This window comes from Helicoverpa zea, chromosome 27, assembly GCF_022581195.2.
Source record: "Helicoverpa zea isolate HzStark_Cry1AcR chromosome 27, ilHelZeax1.1, whole genome shotgun sequence".
Classification (NCBI taxonomy): Eukaryota; Metazoa; Arthropoda; class Insecta; order Lepidoptera; family Noctuidae; genus Helicoverpa; species Helicoverpa zea.
Genome location: NC_061478.1, coordinates 2,723,369 through 2,744,577, shown reverse-complemented (window position 1 = coordinate 2,744,577; position 21,209 = coordinate 2,723,369). Strand labels below are relative to the sequence as shown.

At 35.5% G+C, this 21,209-nt stretch overlaps 2 protein-coding genes across 3 annotated transcripts; both read right to left on the bottom strand.

The window, feature by feature from the left end:
• Positions 1-67: 67 nt before the first annotated feature.
• On the bottom strand, positions 68-17,376 carry LOC124643242 (translation machinery-associated protein 7 homolog). 2 transcript variants are annotated; one of them, XM_047182138.1, is made up of 5 exons: positions 14,556-14,693; positions 13,956-14,128; positions 5,831-6,434; positions 753-875; positions 68-373 (listed from the first exon to the last, which is right to left on the bottom strand). In XM_047182138.1, exons 4-5 carry the CDS (start codon positions 873-875, stop codon positions 302-304), a joined length of 195 nt encoding a protein of 64 aa, XP_047038094.1. In that variant the 5' UTR covers positions 5,831-6,434; positions 13,956-14,128; positions 14,556-14,693; the 3' UTR covers positions 68-301. The 2 variants fall into 2 exon arrangements, with proteins under 2 accessions (XP_047038094.1, XP_047038095.1); XM_047182139.1 differs by lacking the exons at positions 5,831-6,434; positions 13,956-14,128; positions 14,556-14,693 and adding an exon at positions 17,359-17,376.
• Positions 17,377-18,522: 1,146 nt separating this feature from the next.
• Positions 18,523-19,692, bottom strand: LOC124643352. The gene is made up of 2 exons (XM_047182315.1): positions 19,372-19,692; positions 18,523-18,774 (listed from the first exon to the last, which is right to left on the bottom strand). Exons 1-2 carry the CDS (start codon positions 19,478-19,480, stop codon positions 18,545-18,547), a joined length of 339 nt encoding a protein of 112 aa, XP_047038271.1. The 5' UTR covers positions 19,481-19,692; the 3' UTR covers positions 18,523-18,544.
• Between the last annotated feature and the right edge of the window lie 1,517 nt (positions 19,693-21,209).

Here is a 21,209-nt window from a genome sequence, read left to right as displayed (position 1 = left end):
GCGGGAAATCTGTTGTAGGCAAAGGTCAAAAGTTCATTCAGCCTTATCAACAAAAACAAAACGTAAATCGATATTAAATGTTTTATTTATATAAAATGCATGTTACAAGTTTGGTATGTATGTAAGTTATAAACGTTTACTTGGGCCTAATTGTGGCAGTACGCAGTTACATGGAAGTTACATGATAGTCAATATCCATAGTTTATGCTGTAATATAAAATCAAATTAAAACAACAAAGATCTTTTTAATAATTCTTACATTAGAATTTATAGCCTATAAGTTAAGTTTAAAGTAGTTGTGTCACTTTTTGCCCGATTTCTTGATACCTCCAGTCGCTAAAGGACCTTTCTGTGAAGCCTTTGCTTTCGCCTCCTAAAAAGAAAAAGAAATGCTCTGTTACACGAAATAATAATTATTTTTTTGGAAAATAAAATACTAAAAATATTTTTTCATCAGCAATCGTCTAAGTTAAAATTAGGCACAATACCCTATTTTAAATATTTTCGCAATTTTTATAAACACGAAACACTATACATAGTATCGCGTTTAAGTCCCGATTGTTAACAAATAAGCTTAAATATATCGAAAAAAGTTTTTATGTCAATAAAGGGTGAAAAACTTAATGATATTAATCTTGCAAATAGGTTAAACACAACACTTTTACACATAAAAATATTATCAAAAGTCAGATTATGTCAGTATTTCCTATCAGAATATGTACCTTGAGAAGAAACACTGAAATAAACTATACCTGTAGGGCCTTCTGCTGCTCTTTCAACTTCTGTTTGTGGGCTAGGTCATCCTCATCAAGGTCTTTAGACTCTTTCTTTGGTGCCTTTAGGGGCTTCTTCTTGCCACCTTCACGGCCAGACATCTGTGAATCAGAATAAAGTCATTCATTAAAAAATTAGGCTGAAAATCAGCACTTTTCAAATGTTTTTGCTGGTAAAGATGAATTTAAGTACATGTACTGAAAATTAGTACACACTTAACATTCAAGGATCTTGTGTTACTTAAGTGTTAATTTTTCAAGGTTGAAACGATATATGTACTAAAGAGATTGACTTTGACTTGTAAAATCCATGTACTTATTTGATATTTATGGAATTCCAGAATTTAGTCAAAAGTAATCTTACAAGAACTAAAATGTCCATCAGGATTGAGGAGCCACTTTTTGTATCTTAATGAAATTTTGTACATATTTAGTAGTAAGTTAAAAAGTATTGTAGGCTCAATCTTGGAATTTGTAGTATAATAGTTCAAAAGTTATATGAACACAAAGGTGGCTCCTCAATCTAAATATTTGGACTGAGGAGCCACGTTGGAACACAGAAAGTATACGATGTACATTCTTGAAAATTTTGTATGATTTATTAGTAATTGAGCGCAATGCGTACTAAAAATTTAATTCCAGAACCTTTAATAGTTAAGAAGATACAATACTTTTAATGTGGCACCTCAACCCGTACAATGAAAGTGTGAATTCCCATGAATCGTAAGTGGCAAATTCAAATTACACCCCATAAACATTTAGTAGTAAGTGTGTCTGAATTTGTAGTACATAAACAAAGTAGTAAAACGGAGTGAATTTTGTAAAATAACGTATTTTATGTGGCTCCTCAATCCTGACGTTTCTGAAATGAGGAATTGCTTGAGTTACCTGAAATCGGAATGGAATTAAAAAAATAAAGACACTAACATTTAGTATAAATTTCTACTAAATATACATGCACAAATGAAAATTGTATGTATTCAATATCTGATAAAAAATCATCTTTTCCATATTCCTTAAGACGTCGCCATTACGGGTGACCATGTAATATGAATAAAAATCAGGATAAATAGGTAGTTCTCGGCTTTGCCGCCAATTTTTTATTAAACCTCTGTAGGCAAACGCATTTATTGCTATTCCGCCTCGTGAATGACAAAATATTATTAAATACAAAAGTACTTAATAAAGTATTTAATAAACTTGCTTTGTCATTCAACATTGCTGTAGCGGTGTAATGTTCTGTTACAACCATACTGCCTAGTATTTCGTAGTGCCAATGGATTTGATTTTCATTGTCCGTAAATTCGATGCTTTGCATTTTTTTTTTAATAATGACAGCATTACATATGAAACAGATATTCGCTGCGTTGTTGTAACCGACTTTAAAAAAAGGAGCAGGTTCTCAGTCACTTGTTATTTTCTTTGTTACTCGCTTCCTCGAAGACGCCTGGACCGATATGTTTTTTTTTTCTTTCTACTCGCAGTTTTGTCCCATAGCTAACAGGTTATTCGTGATATGACCGTGAAGGTTTGGATCTTACCTGATGATGGAGGCGACAGAAAATCAAGGGAACTCCGTATCGGCATATAGCAACTGCCAAGTGTTTGGGCTCATTGGCTTCGTATTGACGAGATCTTTACACCGAAATATGTTATGAGTACCATATCAGACCTGACAATGAAGACAAGTTCGTTTAGGGAACTCCTTAACGGTTGATAGCAGCTACCTTGTGTTAGGCGACATTTTATTTATATTGGTAAAGACTTTCCACAACTGCCACTGACGGTATTTAAAATACACTCTTTTGCAAAAAAGCGGGCACCTATGTCAAATCTTGGTTTTAAGAACTTTATGTGAGTTTCAAAAGGTTTTAATGACTGGAATTAACTACTAGCATCAAAAGGGTTTGCCAAGCATGCGTATCTATTCTTAATTTTAATTTTGGAGAATTGCTAAGAAAGTTATTAAAACCTTGTTCTGGACTAATTCCTAGTAGAAACTTTGTCGGTGTTTTGAATAGCAAGTTTTCCAAGTGATGTTCAGGAAACTGATATTGCAGTTTTAATAACTGATTGATGAACATTTTTGCTACATCAAAACATTTTAGAAAAATCATGCACGTGTAGTAAAATTGTCAGCTGCACTAAATGAGAATTATAGAGATCATACAGAGGAACTCAGCACGACGATTGACGACAATTATTAGAGATAAAAAAATAAAGAATATAAAAAAAATTGGCGGCGAAGCTGACAACTATTTATCCTGATGTTATTCATATTACATGGTCACCCGTAATGGCGACGTCTTAAGGAATATGGAAAAGATGATTTTTTATCAGATATTGAATACATACAATTTTCATTTGTGCATGTATATTTAGTAGAAATTTATACTAAATGTTAGTGTCTTTATTTTTTTAATTCCATTCCGATTTCAGGTAACTCAAGCAATTCCTCATTTCAGAAACGTCAGGATTGAGGAGCCACATAAAATACGTTATTTTACAAAATTCACTCCGTTTTACTACTTTGTTTATGTACTACAAATTCAGACACACTTACTACTAAATGTTTATGGGGTGTAATTTGAATTTGCCACTTACGATTCATGGGAATTCACACTTTAATTCTACGGGTTGAGGTGCCACATTAGAAGTATTGTATCTTCTTAAATATTAAAGGTACTGGAATTAAATTTTTAGTACGCATTGCGCTCAATTACTACTAAATCGTACAAAATTTTCAAGAATGTACATCGTATACTTTCTGTGTTCCAACGTGGCTCCTCAGTCCAAATATTTAGATTGAGGAGCCACCTTTGTGTTCATATAACTTTTGAACTATTATACTACAAATTCCAGGATTGAGCCTACAATACTTTTTAACTTACTACTAAATATGTACAAAATTTCATTAAGATACAAAAAGTGGCTCCTCAATCCTGATGGACATGAACTAAAACCTAGAATATTGAAACAATGGTGACCAACGGGTTAACCTGCTTCAAAAATTGAGCAGGTTTATCCATGACTTACTAAGCTAGTAGGGAAATCTGGATTTTAAAGGCATAAAATACCCAATTAGCCTTGTGCAAGGAGGATGATTAACCATAAAAGTAGAACAGTAACAGAGCCAGTAACAATAGAAACAGAAAAAAAACTAATAACTTTTATTTATTAATTGAATTCAAGACACATATCAATATATAATAGCCATTTTCCCGCGGTTTCACACGTGTCCAGTGGGAACTACTGCCCATACTGGGATAAAATATAGCCTATGTTACTCGGTAAGAGTGTAGCTATCTATCAGTGAAAGAAATTTGGAAATCCGACCAGCAGTTCCAAGGATTAACCCCTCCATACATATATATCATAGCACAGAACTATGTCTTATTTCCACAGCTTTTCATTAAAAGTTGAAATATAAGAAAGTGAAAATAATGTTGCTATAGCACCCTGCTTTAAACGAGAGGACTATGCTTTAGATCCATCGCTCTGAATGAGTGCTAAAAGACATAAAAATTAACTCTTTGCATAGTAAATGTATTTAAAATAAATATATTAAATACTAGCTGATCCCGAGAACTTAGTATTGTTAAAACCTTCCCTGGACCTCTACAAACATTTTGAAACCAAAATCAGCTCAATCGGCCCAGCCGTTCTCGAGTTTTAATCAGACTATTGACTAACAAACAATTCATTTTTATTTATATAGATTATCTCAAAGATTTTTTTGATGTCTAAGTTTAACTCCGAAAGTTAACAATTCAAATGCAATCCAATATATTGTTTCATTTTGCGTTCAACAGTTCATCGGATTACATTTAGAAACTTTTACAGAAGTAAGAACTTTAGGAGTAAAACAAAGACATCAAAAATTAATAAGAGGTATATTGTTATAATATAACAATATAAGTACCTATACTTCGGCCGTTCAGAGAATGCGTTCCTGACACCTATCAGTTAGTCACGACTAGTGATGGGCACAACATAACACTGAGTTCGTTACCGTTCCTTCAAAATGAACCGCCGCATTATTTTAAGATTATTTTCGTTTTAAATTGGCGGAATCATTTGTTTTATATTTTAGTTATTTAAGTGGAAACCAAAAAAAGGTAATATTCATATAATAAAATTGTTTTATTTATTCTTTGTTACAAGTACATTGAATTGAATGTGCGAACAGAATATTAATCAGACTCCGATTTGCTTGAGGAGGTGGTGTCTTCATCATCATCTTCGCCTACATGTATAATTATATTATTATCAATAACAGAATCAATCCTGATATCTCGGTCTAACAAAAGCCGGGTAATCAAATAAAAACAGATCGAAAACACTTGAAAAACGTGGTCTATGCGCACGAAACGACAACGGACGACTGTTTTAGCGTCACAAAATGGCGGCCCATAACGCCATTTGGGGTTACCATTTTTAATCTAAGTATAAAAATGCGGTTTGGTCATAGTTTTATTTTTATTTTTCATAAAAGTTATAATTAAGTCTTATAGTCCATTATTTTCCAATTCTTAAAAAGAAAATCAAAACGTATTATTTTATATTATAACTGTATAAGAACAGATTACGATACTTGCCTGTTATTTTTAGCACAGCACTACAAAATATAAACCGCTGACATAACCTTGTAATAGCGCAGTATAGATTTAGAAAAATATTGTTTACCAAGTTATTTGACACTCAGTTTGGCACAAAATTATAACATTCATTGATTATTGATATAATAATGTTGTTTTAATGCTCCTCAATTGTTAAAACGGTAAACAACCAGCAAAAATATTTTTATCGTAACTGCAACGCCATTGCAAAGTTACGTCGTCAGTTCAATCGCGACGTGTCAGGAACGCATTCTCTGAATGGCCGAACTATAAGTTAACATTTTTTAAAACGCATCGCTGGCATAGCGTAGGATTTTTTATTTTTTAATAACCTCAACTATGTACTAGTCGTTGCTAAAGAGCAGCGTAATTATACCTTTTAACGTTTATTGCGCATATTAATGTTTAGAACTTTAAAATTATGGGTAAAATACTTACATTTGAAACAGGCAGAGGAGATGTAATGTGAACGAAATCAATGAAATTTAGGAAAACACGCTATTTCCCAAATTTGAGAAGACTTGACGTTTTGATTAATTGACAAATTAACTGTCTCTGTCACTTGACCGCAATGTTGCCAGATGCCGATGTTTCGTTCAGAAATGTTGTTCAACCTTAATCATCATCTGCCTAGCCTTTTCCCTACAATATTGGCGTCGCGTCGGCCTCTATTTAACCGAGTGGCATTAGATAGGCGTTTTGTGTCCCAAATACTTTAGCGAAGTCTGAATACGGCTCTGCTTGAATCGTTAGGAAAATGCCTTAACGTGATTTGGTTTATTCTATAAAACGACAAAAATCACCAAAAACCATGTATTTTTCTTAAAAATAACATCTTGAAGCGAAGTAACAAACATACATTTTAGTCTTTCTATATTCGTTTAAAGCTTACAATACTGTTTCATCTGTTGTAATAGCATTGTTTTTTGGTTTTTATCTTCTTGGGTGCCTGAAGAGCTGGCCAGCTTTCTATTGACTTCGGTCAACTTAGATCTGTAGTAACTGCATTGCAAGCGTGAGCCGGGCACCGAAACGGTCTCGGCTGGAACAAAAATATACAAAATAATAAACAATAAACAAATCCCAATTAAAAAAAAAAACGAAATATATATTTACATAAAAAAAAAAAACTTAAAACTAATAGGGGCCGTCGAAAAATTGGTCCTCGTCGCTGTCACCCGGCACTCGGCAGTACAAAGGGCTGGCTGCATTGCCACGTCAACAAATTCTTATTTGTCTCGTTACAATCTTGGGGAGGCTGAAGTTAAGCTACACATAGTTACTGTCCCAATATTCTATCCATCTGTTACTAGAGATAGGAATTTGACATGAACGGAGCTAATGTCAAAATTATATCTGGTTACTTCAGATAAATTATTGGGATCAGCCGTTAGTTAAAACTGCGCAGTAGATTCTTATTATAAGTTTCCTTAATACATCTACTGCAAAGCCAAGTAGCGGACACGTAGAACTGTAGGTATTAAGTATTTAACTTACCATTAACATTCACAATGAAACATAACACTAGGAGAACAGATAATAACTTTAATGTAGTCATATTTTAAATTTAAATATCACACGAGTATACTTTACAAGAGAATCGTTATAAATGACTTAAATTACACATTGTAGACGCATAGAAACTTGTTTTTAACTACAGAGGAAAATACCTGAGGTACTCGTTGGCCGGTATTTCCTGATTCATACTTATGAATAATTCGTAAGACAAAGCAAAATTATCCCATGTTTGTCATCGGCCTTTTACAATGTTTGGGATTTTAAGATCACAATGCCTAAAGGGGAAAACGGGATGCGCCTGGAAGACGCAGCGTGGGCAAGCCCCCCCTCAGGCCCGCCGCTAGCTGTTTGTTCGCCCGCGTGCAAAACTGATTATGCCGCCCTACGACTGCATATTATACTGGGTTTTGTCAAAAAAAGAAAAAATCGTTAAGATTTTAAAATATGTTTTTTTTTTACTTGTAATTAGGTACAATAATTATATTTCTTTACTAAAGTGTAAAACTAAGCCATATACCTAATCATTACAAAAAGTAAACTCTTCTTGCCTTTTATATGTGCGAAATCTTCTATCAACTTTTTTGTATCCAAGAAAAATTGCATGTTCAATTGAAACCATAGACGTATATAATGGGCATCAGTGCCGTGCGCTAGTTTTTTTGAGTTTTGGAACACAAAAGTACCCAAAGCAGTTAAAAGAAAGTACCGTAAATTGGAAAAGCCGCGAGCGTAGCGAGCGCGAATTTTTTTGAGTCCTCAGTCCCGTGGCGATGCATGTCTCGGGCCTGCACTGCGACTGGTAGTGAAGCTAGGCTTTGCAGATTACAAAAGCACCCTCCGTGCTCCTGGTCCAAATCACCAAATCCTGGTCGTGCAGATATGTGCCGACCGAGATGGCGCCCCCTAGACGTGGTACCCGGGGCGGACCGCCCCCTCCGTCTGTACCGACGTCCGTGATTGAAACTATAGCTAAATTACATAGTCTCTGCGGTAGCATTGTTGATCTTAAATAGTTTTTTAATAATGTTTAATTTTGAAAATGATCTTTCAACAGATGCTACTGAAACCGGCAGTGTAAGTAATATTCTCAGCGCTATTGCTGTGTTCGGAAATATTGAAATGAAATCATTGGTAAAAAGACATTGTATTTTTTAAATATTACGTAATAAGTCGCTCGATTTAGCCGCCCCCTAGGACGTGCCGCCCGCGTGCGGTGCACGCCTTGCACGCCCGCTTACGGCGGGCCTGGCCCCCCTCCCCACTAGATGGACGTACGATCTGGGGCTCGATTCATGTCCATCAGGATTGAGGAGCCACTTTTTGTATCTTAATGAAATTTTGTACATATTTAGTAGTAAGTTAAAAAGTATTGTAGGCTCAATCCTGGAATTTGTAGTATAATAGTTCAAAAGTTATATGAACACAAAGGTGGCTCCTCAATCTAAATATTTGGACTGAGGAGCCACGTTGGAACACAGAAAGTATACGATGTACATTCTTGAAAATTTTGTACGATTTAGTAGTAATTGAGCGCAATGCGTACTAAAAATTTAATTCCAGTACCTTTAATATTTAAGAAGATACAATACTTCTAATGTGGCACCTCAACCCGTAGAATTAAAGTGTGAATTCCCATGAATCGTAAGTGGCAAATTCAAATTACACCCCATAAACATTTAGTAGTAAGTGTGTCTGAATTTGTAGTACATAAACAAAGTAGTAAAACGGAGTGAATTTTGTAAAATAACGTATTTTATGTGGCTCCTCAATCCTGACGTTTCTGAAATGAGGAATTGCTTGAGTTACCTGAAATCGGAATGGAATTAAAAAAATAAAGACACTAACATTTAGTATAAATTTCTACTAAATATACATGCACAAATGAAAATTGTATGTATTCAATATCTGATAAAAAATCATCTTTTCCATATTCCTTAAGACGTCGCCATTACGGGTGACCATGTAATATGAATAACATCAGGATAAATAGTTGTCAGCTTCGCCGCCAATTTTTTTTATATTCTTTATTTTTTTATCTCTAATAATTGTCGTCAATCGTCGTGCTGAGTTCCTCTGTATGATCTCTATAATTCTCATTTAGTGCAGCTGACAATTTTACTACACGTGCATGATTTTTCTAAAATGTTTTGATGTAGCAAAAATGTTCATCAATCAGTTATTAAAACTGCAATATCAGTTTCCTGAACATCACTTGGAAAACTTGCTATTCAAAACACCGACAAAGTTTCTACTAGGAATTAGTCCAGAACAAGGTTTTAATAACTTTCTTAGCAATTCTCCAAAATTAAAATTAAGAATAGATACGCATGCTTGGCAAACCCTTTTGATGCTAGTAGTTAATTCCAGTCATTAAAACCTTTTGAAACTCACATAAAGTTCTTAAAACCAAGATTTGACATAGGTGCCCGCTTTTTTGCAAAAGAGTGTATTTTAAATACCGTCAGTGGCAGTTGTGGAAAGTCTTTACCAATATAAATAAAATGTCGCCTAACACAAGGTAGCTGCTATCAACCGTTAAGGAGTTCCCTAAACGAACTTGTCTTCATTGTCAGGTCTGATATGGTACTCATAACATATTTCGGTGTAAAGATCTCGTCAATACGAAGCCAATGAGCCCAAACACTTGGCAGTTGCTATATGCCGATACGGAGTTCCCTTGATTTTCTGTCGCCTCCATCATCAGGTAAGATCCAAACCTTCACGGTCATATCACGAATAACCTGTTAGCTATGGGACAAAACTGCGAGTAGAAAGAAAAAAAAAACATATCGGTCCAGGCGTCTTCGAGGAAGCGAGTAACAAAGAAAATAACAAGTGACTGAGAACCTGCTCCTTTTTTTAAAGTCGGTTACAACAACGCAGCGAATATCTGTTTCATATGTAATGCTGTCATTATTAAAAAAAAAATGCAAAGCATCGAATTTACGGACAATGAAAATCAAATCCATTGGCACTACGAAATACTAGGCAGTATGGTTGTAACAGAACATTACACCGCTACAGCAATGTTGAATGACAAAGCAAGTTTATTAAATACTTTATTAAGTACTTTTGTATTTAATAATATTTTGTCATTCACGAGGCGGAATAGCAATAAATGCGTTTGCCTACAGAGGTTTAATAAAAAATTGGCGGCAAAGCCGAGAACTACCTATTTATCCTGATTTTTATTCATATTACATGGTCACCCGTAATGGCGACGTCTTAAGGAATATGGAAAAGATGATTTTTTATCAGATATTGAATACATACAATTTTCATTTGTGCATGTATATTTAGTAGAAATTTATACTAAATGTTAGTGTCTTTATTTTTTTAATTCCATTCCGATTTCAGGTAACTCAAGCAATTCCTCATTTCAGAAACGTCAGGATTGAGGAGCCACATAAAATACGTTATTTTACAAAATTCACTCCGTTTTACTACTTTGTTTATGTACTACAAATTCAGACACACTTACTACTAAATGTTTATGGGGTGTAATTTGAATTTGCCACTTACGATTCATGGGAATTCACACTTTCATTGTACGGGTTGAGGTGCCACATTAAAAGTATTGTATCTTCTTAACTATTAAAGGTTCTGGAATTAAATTTTTAGTACGCATTGCGCTCAATTACTAATAAATCATACAAAATTTTCAAGAATGTACATCGTATACTTTCTGTGTTCCAACGTGGCTCCTCAGTCCAAATATTTAGATTGAGGAGCCACCTTTGTGTTCATATAACTTTTGAACTATTATACTACAAATTCCAAGATTGAGCCTACAATACTTTTTAACTTACTACTAAATATGTACAAAATTTCATTAAGATACAAAAAGTGGCTCCTCAATCCTGATGGACATCTCGATTCTCCTAAGTTAATAATGTCAAAATTAAATCGCAATAATAGCAGTTTTAATCATATCGGGCATTCTGCTACTAATAAAAGACGAATCGTATTCCAATGACATTCGATTGGTTTGCGCTTGGTTTGCCATTTGGTGTATATGGTAGTTTGCTCTACCAAGGGCGGATCCAGCTTCGGCGCCAGGGGGGGGTCACCCAGTCATGGTCAAGTCACAAAAAATATTATATTGTAGCGTATACTTCTTTTAATATTAAAAGTAGTAGTATAAATACAGTAAATACGTACGGAGCGAGCTCGAAATTTTTACGAATGTTAAGAAAAGTGTTTTCATGTAGAAAATGGCCCGAGCAGAGTGAGCGCAATTTCTCGTACATACACTACACACAGGTGCCAAACAAAAAAGCGTGAGCGAAGCAAGCGCGAAAATTTTGTGTTCAGGTCGAGGACTAAGGTTAAAAAAAGTTTTTTTATCTAGAAAATGGCCGAGCTGAGCGAACGCGATTTCTTGGACATAATCACAGATGCGAAATTGAAAAAAGCGTGCGCGAAAATTTTTATTCTGTTCGAGGACTAAAAGTAGATGAAAATGCTTTCTTGCTGTATAACAAATATACAGCACAAATACAAGAAAGCGCGATCATAGCAAGCGCGAGATTTTTTTCAGGTTGAAGACTTAACGTTTGAAAAGTATTGTGTACGCAGAAAAGGGCGCGTACGTTTTTTATTGCAGCAACAGTAAAACATTTTCTGTGAAAACTTCAATTGTCTTACTATTGGTAAGGGTTCATGAGATTAGGGCCGTCTCTAGCTCATGTAGCGCCTGGGTGCAATCATCACCCAAGCGCCATCTATGTATCTATTGAAAGATTATGAGTAGTACATATTGATCGAAGTACTTTACAAGGAATATAAATAAGAACGTTCGAACGAAAGTCACTTTTTTGGTAGGTTAAAATGTTCCCAAATCATTGTAGGCTCAAACTGTTGGCCAGATTTAAGTTATGAAATTCGAGATAGGACAACGTAATTGTAAAAATTAGCGCGAGCGAAGCGAGCGCGCAAATTTTTTAATTTTGGGACACAAAAAGTTTATATGTTTTAAAAACCGCTGTAAAGTAACAAGCAGTCGGAAGCGCAAACTGTTTTGTTTTTGAGGACTCCATTAATATATTTTTTTTGCTATATTTGACTTATGAAGTTATCAAGGCAAGGTAATTATATGTATCCTGCCTTGATAACTTCATATTGCGCGAGCGAAGCGAGCGCGAAATTTTTTGAGCCTACGACACAAAAGCACCTGATTAAGTACATTGTAAAGCAACAAGTAGCCGCGAGCGCAGCGAGCGCGAACTTTTTTAGATTATTTGTTTGAAGACTCACAAATCAGACTGGGAATTACGTACAAATAAAAAGGAACCGTGATTAGAGCGAGTGCCATTTGTGTTCGTTGATTCGGTGCGTCAATAAAAATAATAAACAATCAGAAATACAGCACAGACAGTCATTTACTCGCGAGCGTAGCGAGCTGTGGAACTTCCTTATCGAACGGGTGTAATTTCTTCGAAATTTCCTGGTGGTGGGGCGTCCCGCGGCGCCCCTGAGACCGAGGCGCCCGGGTTATTCGGTCACCCTGCACCATAGGTTAAGACGGCCCTGCATGAGATACAGCATGTAATGTAGACAACCCGGACAGCGGATTCTTAGTAACGAGCACGAATTCTTCAGCAAAAATACTCTACCTATTCACTCGGAATAAAAATTATCTTATACTTATAACAAAAACATCGTGTTTAACCATTTCAATTATTAGTCCTCTTAGGTCCTGAACCTGGCCCAGGGGGGGGTCATGACCTTGTGACCTACCCCCTGGATCCGCCGTTGTGCTCTACAATCATATTGTAATCTTTAATAATTTGCAGACAATATGATTCATTATTATATATTATATGGGGGAGGCCTTTGTCCAACAGTGGACGTGTTTCGGCGAAAAACGAGCGTGACAGAGATTTTGTTCCCCAATTTACGATAGGTTTGTCGCCTTTTGACATGAGAATATGCGTTCATATTGATTTGCAGAGCAGATATTATTCATTCATTCAGTATGTGTATAATGCGGAAAAACTAATCTAAATACCTACAATATGTACCTACTAGTAGTTGTTACTACATTTATGCAACATGCATTATGTCCTTATAGAGTTGTCGCGTGTTGCATGTTGATAATTTTGCATCTCGCAAAATTGGTCAAATAGCTATGCTCAGGGCCCGATTCTCCTAAGTTAATAATGTCAAAATCGAATAGAAATCGAATCGCAATATGATTGCAATAGCAGTTTTAACCATATCGGGCATTCCGCTACCAATAAAAGACCAATCGTATTCGATTGACATTTGATTGGTGTGCGATTGGTCTGCTATTTTGGTGATTTTGGTCCATACGGTAGTTTGCTGTACAATCATTTTGCAATCGTAAATCATTTGCAGACAAAATGATTCATTATTGAATGACAGAAAAGGATAAAAACGTATATTTCAAAGAAAAAATAGCGGAATGCCACATACGCTTCAATCGTAATCGAGTCGGGATTGGATCTCAGTCGAATCGAGTCGAACGTGAATCGTATGACGGTTAAGTAAAATTAGGAGAATCGGGGCCGCAGGCTTTACGATTGTCAAAATATAATTTATACGAATATCTGTGTACACTGTGTGTCGAGAACTTACATTGTTTATACATAAAACTATTTATTCTAGGGCTGCCATCCGTCCGGGTTTCCCTGGATTTGTCCTCGTTTGGAGGCGTCCGGGGGCCGCCGTCCGGGTGGGGTTTCAAGAACAGTCCGGGGAAAACCCAGACACTTTTCATGTAAGGAAGCACTTGAATGAATTTAAGTAAATATGGTAATAGTAAATGGGTGAAAAATGAGGTCTTATTTTGTTCGAAAAAATATTCTGATTCGTCCGTCTGCGGAAAAATGCGATTTACGCTAAATGTCCGGGATTTTTTATGTTTGTTCAGGTTTGTGCGAAATTCGAGATGGCAGCCCTACACTACATGTAGCCTGTCACTCGGGAATAGTGTAGCTTATATCATCGGTAACTTTTACAATGTTTCTTCTGTAAGTATATTAGATTTAAAATAAAATTACAACAATAATTACCTACTTACCCTCAATATTTCCGTTTATTACTGGTCTTCACAGTACATTTTAATATTCTTTTTTATTTCGAGTTCGAGCTTAGTTGCTTCTTGGGGAGATAATCCGGCAGACTTCAACTGTGATAGTTTTGCCTTGTAGAAATTACATGCCACGACCTTCGGAGGTACACTCAAGCTTTTCACTGAAAATAAAAAACCCTAATGAAGATAGGACAGAGATCTCAAGCAGAACACATATTACTTTCCTGCAGTTCCAACTTCCAGACTCCGGTATGCTTTCAAAATCAAAATAAAAAATCATTTAGATATTCAACCTTGGCTGCAAGACAGCCCCCGAAACGCCCACCCTTCACCACTTCCTATGTGTTTTTGCTGGGAAGAAGAAGTGGCGCAACAAACTCCCCAGAAACAAAGCACTTTGTTATATCCTCAAGACTATTTCAGCCAAAACCGGGAATCGAACCCGACATCCACTGTACAACACATTATCTACTTAACCAACGGGGCAAAATCTTAAATTCTTTAAGATTTTTTATATCTTATTTATATCTACTTTATTATAGAGCCAATAAAACTATAATTAATTAATCCTATATTAAAACTACTCACCTTCAGCTTCAACAGTATAAAATACTAATAAGAGCAAAACCACTAAATTAAAGTATTTCATATTGTTTTCACAAACATGCGCACGGCGCGAGAAACAAATGACAACTTAGAAGCAATAAAAGGTTCTGACCAGTCTGAAGTTAGCTGGTGACAAAGCTCTATTAGGGTCTGTTCACACAGACCGGAACCGATCGGCTGCGTGAGCGAGAGCATGCAATCGGAGCCAAACATCTGCAAGACCGAGAAAAAGTACGCGATCGGAGCCGTTGGGCTCCTCTTATTATTTCATACCGACCGCCTTCGAGCATTAGCAGTGCGCATGCAAAAATAAACCTTACTACAAATAGGTACTAAAAACTCCGTTTTCAACGTGTTGAGATTTTGAGAATTTGCTCTCCTCTCCGAGTTGGTCTGTGTGAACGGACCTTTATGCAGCGTTAGGTAAATGGATATGCAAAGTATAGGTTGAATACTAAGAGGTAAATCTACATAAATGACTATAATATGTAAACTCAAATAGCGACCCGCTTCATAACAGTTTTTCCCCACTATTTAAATGTAGGTATCTTATTTATTTTATTTTTATTTATTACATTTTAAAGAAGGCTTACAGACTAACAGAAAAAGGAATGATATAATGACTATTTTATACATTTCCTCTTTAATTACTCAGATCTATTTATTATTAAAAAACCGCATGAAAATCGGCGTAGTTTTGAAAATTTAGGGGTTAGAAAAAGCGACTTTGTTTTATATATACTATTTATTTATTTTATTAAGGTCAGCCAACAATTGCTTACACATCACATTTTTACAAACTTGAGTAGTACATATAATAAAAGCACGTGCAACAATTTCTTATAGGCTAACACCACATGCAAAGAAAACGGTAACAATTTTATTATTATAAAGAAAGTAAGAAGAAGCACTTTGATTACTAAAATTGCAGGAAAAAAATTAATAATTAAGCACAAACAATTACATATTCAAGACGAGTTGAAAATGATTACAATAAAATAAAATAATATACTATATGTAGTGACTAGCTTCTGCCAGCGGTTTTATCCACATCCCGTGGGAACCTCTGCACGAACCCGGATAAAAAGTAGCCTATGACCTTCCTCGATAAATGGGCTATCTAACATTGGAAGATTTTTTTAAAAATCGTACCAGAAGTTCCTGAGATTAGCGCGTTCAAGCAAACAAACAAACTCTTCTGCTTTATAATATTACTATAGATAAGAATTAAATATAGTCAAGGACTTCGCATAGGATTTGGGGCGATTACTTAAAAAACACTAGAAAAACAGGGCTTTTAAACGAAACGTAAAATCATTAGGACATGACTTACCTTAGAAGTCCATACACAGATAGATAATATGATGTTCCATCTTAAAGTTCCAGTTTATTTAATCTTCAGGCTCCATCATCAGATCAGATTGTACTGTCATCAGAACTACACACAGCTGCCAATTTATTTTTCATGAGCCCATCCATCCATCCATCCATCACAGCCCCTAGGTTGTCCGTCTTCGGACGTAGGCCTCCTCCAAATCTTTCCATTTCTGCCTACTTCTTGCCACTTTCATCCAATTTGGTCCGGCTATTTTGGATATGTCATCGACCCATCTCATAGGGGGACGTCCTCTGCCGCGACGATTCTCCCACGGTCGCCATTCCATTAGCCTCCTGGTCCACTTGAACTGCTCCATTCTGGCAATGTGTCCTGCCCATCTCCACTTCTGTTGCTCTATTGCCACAACAACGTCTCTAATACGGGTCTTTTTTCGGATCCATTCGTTCCTCTTCTGCTCCCTCAACGATATGCCGAGCATTACACGCTCCATCGCTCTTTGGGCTACACGGAGCTTTTCGGCCGATTTCTGTGTTAAAGTCGCTGTCTCCATCCCGTAGGTAAATACTGGCAGGACACATTGATCAAAGACTCTAGTCTTAAGGTGTTGCGGAATTTTCTTTGAGCGGAGTATTGCTTTGTTCGCACCGAAGGCAGACCATGCTTGTGCAATTCTTCTGTCGATCTCTGCTGTTTGGTTCTTATAGCCAAGAGATATTTTATGGCCCAAGTACACATAATCATCAACAACCTCCACAGGCATGTCACATCTACGAGAGTCAGGTATGTTCGTCATGATCTTCGTCTTTCCGACATTCATTTTCAATCCTATGCGTGATGATTCTCTACGCAGATCTTCCAACATTTTAAGCATATCATCAACGCTGTCGGATATCAGGACTATGTCATCAGCGAACCTTAAACATAGATATAATATGTAGTGAATATGTAATAAGTATTTATTACAGCCCTTTCACACGGCAGTCCAGTTTTGCGGGACCGGCATTTTACTGTATCCTGCAAAACTGAACTACGTGTGAACACAGCGTCCGTTTTTGCAGGATTCCCGCGTTTTACTGGACGAACGATCAAGTTTCAAGTGACAAAACCGAATCGCACAAATCGACGGGAACAGCATTTTGCAGGATCCTGCATGCGGTTTGCTCATGTGAACACTAGCATATAATATCTTTTGCGATCAAACGGGATCCTGCAAAAAACGGTATCCTGCAAAAAACTGGACTGCCGTGTGAAAGAGCCGTTAGATCGAAATGAATGATTCAAAATCATTCATTTCGATCTAATAATCTAATAACACGATCATCATCATCATCATCATCATCATCATCATGATCATCATCATCATCATCATCATCATCATCATGATGCATAAAACGAGTGAACCCCGTGGACGATTAGTGAAGTAGGTTGAGGGCGCTGGTGACTCACCTTATTATCAATATCCTGATTAATCCTGAAGTATATACCTCTCGTACTCGGATAAAATATAACCTATTCCTCATACTAATTTATTTATAAGCTATTTCTATAGTCTGTTTTTTAATCTCGTAGACTAAATTGACACTTGCAAAATGTCAAACTTTCTAATAATTTTGCTAGCTCTGTGGTGCAGTGTTGTACTTACGATACCGGTTCGTTGAATCGTAACTTTTTATCTATAATAGACGAATTTAATATTCATTCAAAGTTTTATATTTAAAATTCACGTACGTACACATGGCTGTACGACGTGCTACAAACTGCCAGGGATATCTGACCACGCAAAGCCATGCGTAATCATCAAGGATAAGCCCATTATTTCAGGATGACTTATTGTAAAAAGTTACGATTCAACGAACCGGTATCGTAAGTACAACACTGCACCACAGAGCTAGCAAAATTATTAGAAAGTTTGACATTTTGCAATTGTCAATTTAGTCTACGAGATTAAAAAACAGACTATAGTGGTTTCACCCACGTCTTATGGGAACTACTGCCCGTCCGGGATAAAATATAACTTATGTTAATCGCAGATAATGTACCTTTCTAATGGTGGAAGAATTTCTTAAGCCGGTCCAATAGTTTTTGAGTTTATTCATTACAAAAAAAAAAACAAGTTTTCCTCTTTATAATATTAGTATAGTATAGATATACCTAATTGTCGTTTACATAGTAGTTTGATGTAGTATGATGAATGGATTGTGTGAAAGTCGACATGGATAGAAAGAATGTTACTTGTGAGATGACGGCAGATAGAAGAGTATGGAAAGAGAAAACTTGCTGCGTCAACGATAAATTAAATTGTGTTTTAAGGCAGGAGAATGATGATGATGATGAATTTATTAGTGTCAGTGTGATTTGACATTAGCGTGAAAATAATAATAAAAACTAAGCGTTTTTGTGTTTTAAAATGTTTATTTTTATAATGAATATTTAAAAATGAAATTGTGTTAAATTAATATGTTAAAAAAAGCGTTTAAATCATTCTATTAAATATTTTACAAAATAATAATACCTATTATATAACCTATTTTTTATATTTTTATTTTTTATTTTATTTTTGTAATTAATATTTAAAAATGTAACTTATATGTTTAAAAATAAATAGGTAAATGAAATTATATATTTAATCATCTTAATAAGCCGTTCTCTTATGATGTCTACGACGAATAGTTCTCTTGTGAGGACGTTGCCTCTCAAATCTTCTGTTTTCTGGGCGCCTTTGTCCTGGGCGCCTAAGCCCTGGTCTTCTCATGTCTGGTCTTTTATGTCTTATTGGTCTTTTGACACGACGAACCATGCTAGGGGGCTCGGGGTGATAATAGCCACGTTCTATTCTTTTCGCAGTTACTAATGCTGGGCCGGCTGTGAAAGAAAATTAAGTTATTTTTTTTTAATATTATGAAATTGCAAATTATTTGAAATTCTGCACTCGGTCTAAATATAGAGGTCTACTAAACGCCAACTCAAAAGTTCTTGTGATAATGATATCAGATAGAAAAGTATGGATGAAACATGATATGCTGTGCAGTCCCTATGTAAAACTGGAATATGGGCAGGAGGAAGATCCACCTTACTATAAGACATGGTCTAAAAAAATAACAATTTAAATTCTAAGTAAATAAACCCACGTTGGCGCTTCTCATGACTAAAAGACTGGCTATTAGTTTTAGTGGTTAAATACGTTTTTTTTTCTAGAATAGATTTATAATTAAAATGTAAATAATAGTAACTATAATGATGTAGATAATATTAAGTAAAGCCGGTACTTTTGAGCACTTTGAATTTAATTCACCAACAACCTAAAAGTCAGTTTTTTTTAAACCACTGCTTATTAAGAATGAATTTTCAGGTTTAAAGTTCGAAGTAAACAGTTGTCGGTGAAAATGGCCATAAGCATACGCATTGACTAATATACTGATATTAGTCTGTGGCATAAGTAATAAGTATGTATTTATTTACCTTTTGGTCCATAATCTTTATGTACAACAGAAACTTGTGGAGAGTTCTCTTCGTTTCCTTTGGACAAAGTGACCACACACAGGACGAATAAAGCAAATAATATTTTCATGGTTGTGACGTCACTAGACGCGTTCCGTGCTGACACTATGTAGTACCACTGTTCCCCAAGTGTCAATTCCCCCTTTATATATAGTAGGCGTTGTACTAAATATAGGGATTACAGGAAAATATAGATAAAAATGGAATTAAATCGGGTAAATAAGGAAACTGGGTGATGACAAGTTAGGAACATGTAACTAGCTGTTTTCATGTGGTTTCACTTGCTTCCCAACCTAAAACCGGAGCTATGCCACTACCAAGTTTCATGAAAAGTCAAAGTCAAAGTCAAATCATTTATTTCATTTAGGCCTTTACAAGCACTTATGAACGTCAAAATTATAACTAAGTTTGATTCTAGTTGTCCATGAAAATCGGTTAAGCAGTTCTTGCATAAAAGGGTAAATTGGTATTGTACTTATTTCGTCAATTTTGGCGTTTCATTTCCCTTTAATAGATACGATTCTACCGAAAAGTAACCATTAGGTTTTTGTACAGTTCACACATTTTTCAAAAAATTACATCTAACGTATTTTACATTTTTACTGCGACATATATTTAACTACATGAACTGTTAATATAGACCGTGATGATCCAGCAGGAAAGTATATTGTTGGTACCAAAACAGCGCAGCCAAATATGGAAATATTTATAAGTTATCTATATATAGTTATATACCTACTACCCATTTTCAAGGTATTCTCCAGATAAACTCCATCCAAAAGTTGTCTGGAAGAAATCGCTGACTAACGATAAGACCGCCATTTGTACTCTTCTTTGTGTATTGTGATGTCCTGTGTTGTTAATTTTCTTGGTGTACAATAAAGCATAATATATCTATCTATCTACTAATATAACGTTTGTTTCTACCCTAAGCGCTCCGAAACTACTGACCCGAATTGAAAAATTCTTTCACTGTTGGAAAGCTACACTCTTCCCGAGTAACATAGGCTATATTTTATTCCAGTACGGGCAGTAGTACCCACGGGACGCGGGTGAGGCGGCGGGAAATCGGCTAGTATATTATATCAAGTAAATAAATAGGGTAAATAAATGTAGGTATGAGGACAAACAATAACATAAATGATGATTAATGTAGTCATCAACTGAAATAACATTAATTGCTTTGTGATTAATGACTCTAAAATGGAGTTTTCAGTGGCAAATGGTTTTCAGCAACATTTGGTAAGACTAAAATCCGGCCCTAACAGTTGTATGAACAGACTAATAAAAGGATTTTTCTAGAAAATCTAGCTGTTACCAGTTCTATCTATCTCCTTCTACGTACATATATGTATAATAAATAATACATACAAAATAGGTACTTAATAACAGACTACACACAGGGGGGACATATATATCTTTTTTTTCCGCGGGCTGCGGAACGGGATACCTATTAAAACCGACATAAAGTCGAGAAGGTCAAATCTACCACCATAGATATAATATTACTAAACAAGATTGCGCACGCTCAAAATATATATTTACGAAAATGAACTCTATTCTAACGCAATAAGGTACTAAATTGGTTGCATAATACACAGAGGCAAATCCGAGCCGAGAGGGATAGTTCGAACGGAGGCTGTTTGTCTCTTTCTAACACCTTGCCAGCATAAAAAAATGTTGTGATCAAAAGTTTTGTCTTCCCAAAAACAATTGAATCACTTATATTTTTATCTTATTTTAACAATTGTAAGTCAACAAATTAATAACAATCGCATAATTTTATTCGTATTTATTAT